Genomic DNA, 7500 nt, shown 5'->3' with positions numbered 1-7500 from the left:
TCTGAGTCCTGACTGTCCGGAGTCCTGACTTTAGTCTGAGTCTGACTTTAGTCTGATGTTCTGATCCAGTCTGAGTCTGAGTCCCAGTCTGAGTCTGACTTTAGTCTGAGTCGAGCAAGTCTGAGTCTGACCTTGACTCCAGTCTGAGTCTGACTTTAGTCTGAGTCTGACTCCAGTCTGAGTCTGACTCCAGTCTGAGTCTGACTTTAGTCTGAGTCTGAGCCCAGTCTGAGTCTGAGTCCAGTCTGACTTCCGTCTGAGTCTGACTCCAGTCTGAGTCAGTCGAGCTGACTTTAGTCTGAGTCTGACTCCAGTCTGAGTCTGACTTTAGTCTGAGTCTGACTTTAGTCTGAGTCTGAGTCCAGTCTGAGTCTGACTTTAGTCTGAGTCTGACTTTAGTCTGAGTCTGACTCCAGTCTGAGTCTGACTTTAGTCTGAGTGGAACGTCTTCATTCTGCTCTCAAAGACTGATGCATTTAACTCACCATCACAAAGTCCTGCAGCACCCACTGAGCTGAATCAGAATATAATGTGGCCATTCATATTTTACATGATTTGATTGTTTCTGGACTTCATTTAAATAACTGCTTCAAAGACCACTCACCAATTTTGTCTAACCCCATTTTCGACCGGGTGTCCACGGTAGGAGCGGGAGGAGTAGACATAGTAGAAGTCATACTAACAGTAGCAGTAGGAACAATATGACACGGCACCATCTTTACTTTACTCTCGTCTAATCTTACATTACTTGTGTGATTGTCCCCCCATGCACAGAGACTCGGAGTGTTTCTGAGAATAAACATCTTTTTATTTTTCAGTGTGTTTGCACAGAGATAAAACATGAAAAAAGTTAACACTGGCTCGCTGCTATAAACACCGACCACACAGAGTACAGCCAGGTTCATCACTCACTCATTACATGGAATGAAACTTTATCCCTGATGGGTGTATGGAGGGTCAAAATAATGAACAACAAAACAAAAACAAAAAGAGCTCTGAACAGCGGTCTTTTATTCTGAAGGAGCCATCTTTATGGTGGGTATCGAGGAGAAACGTCATCTTGCCTAATACTTATTGTCCTTCAGGTACTTGGTCATATGGAACACGCCGGAAAGCATCTGCCCTACTTTGACACCCGGGTTGCTCTGAACAATGACAAAAGCTGTGGAGACAAACAGAAACAGGTGTGTGAGACAGGTGTGTGAAAACATAGAGTAAAATAAAACGTCATGACAGCAGTCTGATGTCTTTTTATATAAAATCAGAGTGTAGTTTTGTCTTTTTATATAAAATCAGACAGCAGTCTGATCCACCCTGTGCCTGTCTGTCAGTCTTCATATATGTCTCTCGCCGTACTTTTATCGGTCTTGCCGACACACACTGTGTGGGGTTGGCCGTCACTCTTCATGGACAGGACCAAGGACAAGGACTGAGGATCCTCCCACTGATTTTGGAGCAGTGTGCACCTCTTTCCTGCGATCATGATGCCATTTATGAACCCATTCTTGATGTCACCGTTTAACGCTTTAATTTCAGCTGCCTAAGAGAGAAAGACAGAGAGACAGACTTGTTATTATCATATCCAGCATAAACCAAGACGTGCCCAGGTCCCCTGAACCAATCAGAGCTGTGGGCTGTGGGTCCACAGGACAAACGGACCCCATCACCTGTATTTCTTAGCATTTAGTCAGATAGTGTCCATCAGCAGTTAGCTGAATTCGCTGTGGGCACTGTTTTCTTTCTTCTTGAAGTGTGTAGGACATTTAGACATTGCCTTACTTGCTGAAAGACCGGCTCTGCTGGTAAGCTCCACTGGAACAAAGCAAACATCAGCAGCTCTCAGCACAAACTTCAAACCAAAGAAAACGAAGGCCCGTGTCTCGTAGCACTCTCATTGTACACTTCAGCTAACTTTATCTTGTTTCCACAAGCTTCCACCAAATAAAAAGCTCGTCTGTGTTTGCACTTCATACACAGTGCCTGGCTGAAGGGTATGTGGGCAGCACACGTTAGGAGAGAGAGCTCTACAGTTCAGGACAGGCTAGCTTCCTCCAGTGTTTCCATGAATACCATTAAACTGGTTTGGCTGGTTTGACTGTGTGCAGTTTAAAGGTGTCTGCTGACTCACTGACACATGAAATATATCGTCTGTATGAGAGCTGAAATGATCAGTCCATCAATTGATCGGTCAGTCCACAAGAAACTATTTTGCTAATTGATTAATGATTAGTCATTTTGTCATCAAAATCATTCACTAGTTGCACCTTACAAAACGTGTACAGCTGTAATTTTACCTTGTAATTATTATTTTAGCACTTCATGCAAATTCTTTTTATATAAAATCAGAGTGTAGTTTTGTCTTTTAATATAAAATCAGAGTGTAGTTTTGTCTTTTTAATATAATATAATTTATATGTTTGTCAGGAGGAGTCAGCAGGTTTGAACAAAGTAAGCTGCAGACTGAACGGGAAGAAGAATGTGTGGAGGACAAGTCAAGACACGAGAAAAACCACTTCCAGAAACCATGCAGCCAATCAGTGTAAAGTGTTCTAGGTAGACTATTTCCCGTGCAGTGTGTGTGTGTGTGTGTGTGTGTGTGTGTGTGTGTGGTTACTGTAAAAAGTTAAAAACTGCCAAGATGAAAACAAACTAATCTGTATGTGACACACACACACTGCATACATTGCATAATTGCAGCAAAGTCTCTCTCCACCCTCACCTGTGTGTGTGTGTGTGTGTGTGTGTGTGTGTGTGTGTGTGAAACAAACAAGAAGTGATCGTCTCCACTTCCTATATTCGCTGCTCTTTTTGACATCATCTCCTTATAAGGTAGTTAAATGTGCGCTGAGCCTGCAGCCCCAAAAAACCACAGAAACACCCGGAAACGATGCACGACTGCTGCTTCTTCAACAAAATGTTTTCTGCATGTCAGACACCACCGTTAACATTCCTCCCACACAGGTCTGCACTCAAAGATTTATCTGTTATAGTTCATCATCAGATGAAGAACAGTCACACAGCAAAAGATTGCAAGATTAAGACTCAGGAAACCACCTCAGCTGAGTGCAATAATATAAGATATCAAAAAACATATTTTTATTCTGCCAGTCAGCTAAAAAACACTGAAAGGAATCTGAATCTATCTCTATCACTCTGAACAACTAAAGACTTGTTTTGAACTTCAAAAGTTAAATAAAGACATCAGCCAATGAGACGTGTGCTCCACTTGTTGCCAGGTCAGTTTCCCTGAATGTCAGGACTTTGAAACAAAGAGTTTGACATCTTGTCATTTGTGTTCATAAGAAAAGTTAAAATATGTGACAGATGTGTCTTTTCTATTGCAGAGAACGTCTGTGCCTGCAGCACCTGAACGTAGCGGCAGCTCCACCCGCCGGTGCTCACAGAGCGGGAACAAGACGAACAAGAAACTGAACACGCCCAAAAGTGAAGAAGAACAACTCTGATAGAAAGAGCGACAAAAAAAGAACTAAACTAACTAAACTAAACCACCACCCATCAGCCAATAGAGAGACAGTTCTGAGGGTGATGTCTGCTGAAAACCACGTATCTCTTAAAAACTGTTTGAGGTTTAACGATGCGATTTTAAGACTTGAATTTTTTTTTCATGTTCGCACCAGATCTGGACATATGTGTGTTTTTAGAAGGAGGAAGTGGAAGTACCAAACCCTGAAACTCTTCCTGGATCATGCTTCATATGTTAGCTGACTAACACATGAACCAAAGCACACACATTCATTTTTTTAGTGTGTTTATGCCTCAATCATTGTCTGAAAAATTAAGTTTTCTTTTGCAGAAAAGTGTGTGTGTGTGTGTGTGTGTGTGTGTGTGTTTACCGAGATATTGTTCAGGCCTTGCGAGGCGGCCCATGCACTCTCTTTGCCTTCTTCACGACCCCATATGGCCGCATCCATGACCTCCTCCCGGCCTTGTAGCTGTGCAATATACGAGTCCCACGACATTCTGACCAACTACTAATACATACAGACACACATACACACAGTGATCAGTAACACATATATACACACTCTCAACAGCATGACAACTACTAAATGTGTCTGATTAGAATCAAATGAGTGACAAACATGAACAAAGACAATCTAAATCAATACCCAATAACTCTGTGTGTGTGTGTGTGAGAGAGAGAGACCACGTCAGCTTACCTGTGCAGGTATAGTCTCAGGTACAATGAAGAGCGAGAGAGAAGTCAAATGCAGAAAGAAGGAAGACGAGTTGTCTTTTATACGTCCGACCACTCCCAGTCTGCAGGCAGCTTCCTGCCTCGCTCAGTCTCTCTCTCTCTCTCTCTCTCTTTCTTTCACACACACTCACACACACACACACACACACACACACACACACACACACACCTGGGAAATGAAAAACAGTGAAGTGTGTGCAGTGAACTGATGTGAAATTATATAGATGTAATTCAGCACACATTCTGATATCACACCAATCAAAACTGAACTTTAAAGTATTGATTAGTATAGAACGATCAATATACAGAAATAGAAATGTAGAAATGTCTTCATAATGTAGAAATGTCTTCATAATGTAGAAATGTCCTTATAATGTAATAATGTCTTCATAATGTAGAAATGTCCTAATAATGTTGAAATGTCCTGATAATGTAGAAATGTACTCATAATGTAGAAATGTCTTCATAATGTAGAAATGTCCTTATAATGTAATAATGTCTTCATAATGTAGAAATGTCCTCATAATGTAGAAATGTTTTCATAATGTAGAAATGTCTTCATAATGTAGAAATGTCCTCATAATGTAGAAATGTCCTCATGATGTAGAAATGTCCTCATGATGTAGAAATGTCTTCATAATGTAGAAATGTCTTCATAATGTCCTCATAATGTAGAAATGTCCGCATAATGTAGAAATGTCCTCATGATGTAGAAATGTCTTCATAATGTAGAAATGACGTCATAATGTAGAAATGTCTTCATAATGTAGAAATGTCATCATAATGTAGAAATGTCTTCATAATGTAGAAATGTCGTCATAATGTAGAAATGTCGTCATGATGTAGAAATGTCGTCATAATGTAGAAATGTCCTCATAATGTAGAAATGTCTTCATATTGTAGAAATGTCCTCATAATGTAGAAATGTCTTCATAATGTAGAAATGTCCTAATAATGTAGAAATGTCTTCATAATGTCCTCATGATGTAGAAATGTCCTCATAATGTAGAAATGTCCTCATGATGTAGAAATGTCTTCATAATGTCCTCATAATGTAGAAATGTCCTCATGATGTAAAAATGTCTTCATAATGTAGAAATGTCCTCATGATGTAGAAATGTCCTCATAATGTAGAAATGTCCTCATAATGTAGAAATGTCCTCATAATGTCCTCATAATGTAGAAATATCCTCATAATGTAGAAATGTCCTCATAATAAAAGAAGAATTCACTGTTTGGAACGTTGTGGACCTCTGGGACCTCTTGCTCCCGGTCTCCCTTGGTGCTCAGCCTGGACTGTGGACAGGTTAGCAGCACCTTGACTGAGTCTGAATGGAGAAAAGACGTTTCAGCTTCCTCAGAGGCCAGTGAACGTTGACTAAATGTAAAACGTGTTGGATTGTGAAACGGTTTCCACACACAAACCACTTCCTCCTGACCCGTTTCACTTCATGTCGACAGGACTCAGCTCTGCTGCTGCCAGCACTAGTTCAACAGGCCACAGTCATCAATGCAGTCCAAGTTCATCGCTATGCTCACTTGTGTCTTTTGTAGTCTTTTTGTGTCTTTTTGTGTTTTTTAGTCTTTTTGTGTCTTTTGTGTCTTTTACTTTTCTTACTTTAATTCTTTTTAGTTGCTTTGTGTTGCTTTATGGTGCTCGATGTTCATATTTCTTCATTTGAGCCTCTGAAGGCTTCGTCAGTAATCCATCCTCAACAGCCACAGCCACAGCACTGTACCTGCAATGCATTATGGGGCTTGCAGTTTCACACTGGTGAGCTTTAAAATAGCAGCTGTGGCCATGAAGGGAGCTGAATTAAAATGAGTTAGCTCAGGTTAAATCAACGTTTCCACAGACTTGTACTTGTGAACGTGTCCTGATTGTGTGTGTGCTGACTCGGACATGTTGCATTCCTCTCACACACTGAATACCTGAGCCAGTTTAGACCTGTGCATGTCAGGAGGGAGATCAAGACCAGCAGACATGTTCAAACACCTCACTGCTGCTCATGACTCATGACAGAGTGCTGCTATATGCTACACATGCACATCAACGTGTACCTATGGCTACTTCAACTACTGCAACCAACATGTATTAGTACACACTGTGGCACTTCACATACTAAAACTAGAAATACTAACATTATAAGTGCTAACTGCACTCGACGTGAGTCGTGTGACTCGGCTTGACTCGGTGTAACTTGGCGTGACTCGACGTGACTCGGCGTGAGTCGTATGACTCGTCGTGACTCGGCGTGAGTCGTGTGACTCGGTGTGTCTCGACATGACTCGGTGTGAGTCGTGTGACTCGACGTGACTCGGTGTGAGTCGTGTGACTCGGTGTGACTCAGTGTGACTCGACGTGACTCGGTGTGAGTCGTGTGACTCGGTGTGACTCAGTGTGACTCGGTGTGACGCGGTGTGAGTCGTGTGACTCGGTGTGAGTCGGTGTGAGTCGTGTGACTCGACGTGACTCGGTGTGAGTCGACATGACTCGGTGTGACTCGGTGTGAGTCGTGTGACTCGGCTTGACTCGGTGTAACTCGACGTGACTCGACGTGACTCGGCGTGAGTCGTATGACTCGTCGTGACTCGGCGTGAGTCGTGTGACTCGGTGTGTCTCGACATGACTCGGTGTGAGTCGTGTGACTCGACGTGACTCGGTGTGAGTCGTGTGACTCGGTGTGACTCAGTGTGACTCGGTGTGACGCGGTGTGAGTCGTGTGACTCGGTGTGAGTCGGTGTGAGTCGTGTGACTCGACGTGACTCGGTGTGAGTCGACATGACTCGGTGTGACTCGGTGTGAGTCGTGTGACTCGGTGTGACTCAGTGTGAGTCATGTGACTCGGTGTGACTCGGTGTGACTCGGTGTGACTCGACGTGACTCGTGTAACTCGTTGTGAGTCGTGTGACTCGACGTGAGTCGGCGTGAGTTGGTGTGAGTCGTGTAACTCGACGTGACTCGGTGTGAGTCGTGTGACTCGGCGTGACTCTGCGTGAGTCGTGTGACTCGGTGTGAGTCGTGTGACTCGTTGTGAGTCGTGTGACTCGACGTGAGTCGGCGTGACTCGGTGTGAGTCGGTGTGAGTCGTGTGACTCGACGTGACTCGGTGTGAGTCGTGTGACTCGGCGTGACTCTGCGTGAGTCGTGTGACTCGACGTGACTCGGCGTGACTCAGTGTGACTCGGTGTGAGTCGTGTGACTCGGTGTGACTCAGTGTGACTCGGTGTGAGTCGTGTGACTCGGTGTGAGTCGTGTGACTCGACGTGACTCGGTGTGA

At 43.4% G+C, this 7500-nt stretch overlaps 1 protein-coding gene across 2 annotated transcripts; it reads right to left on the bottom strand.

Annotated features, from left to right (window-relative positions):
• Positions 1-786: 786 nt before the first annotated feature.
• Positions 787-4331, bottom strand: pfn1 (profilin 1). Of its 2 annotated transcripts, none has more exons than XM_010753894.3 (4): positions 4182-4331; positions 3855-3992; positions 1357-1540; positions 787-1162 (listed from the first exon to the last, which is right to left on the bottom strand). In XM_010753894.3, exons 2-4 carry the CDS (start codon positions 3978-3980, stop codon positions 1065-1067), a joined length of 408 nt encoding a protein of 135 aa, XP_010752196.1. In that variant the 5' UTR covers positions 3981-3992; positions 4182-4331; the 3' UTR covers positions 787-1064. The 2 variants fall into 2 exon arrangements, with proteins under 2 accessions (XP_010752196.1, XP_010752197.1); XM_010753895.3 differs by having other exon boundaries at positions 3855-3989; positions 4182-4291.
• Between the last annotated feature and the right edge of the window lie 3169 nt (positions 4332-7500).

The sequence above is a fragment of the Larimichthys crocea genome, unplaced genomic scaffold (genome assembly GCF_000972845.2).
Source record: "Larimichthys crocea isolate SSNF unplaced genomic scaffold, L_crocea_2.0 scaffold224, whole genome shotgun sequence".
Taxonomy (NCBI): Eukaryota; Metazoa; Chordata; class Actinopteri; family Sciaenidae; genus Larimichthys; species Larimichthys crocea.
Note: the sequence above shows the minus strand (reverse complement) of the source record. Positions and strands in the feature narration are given on the sequence as shown.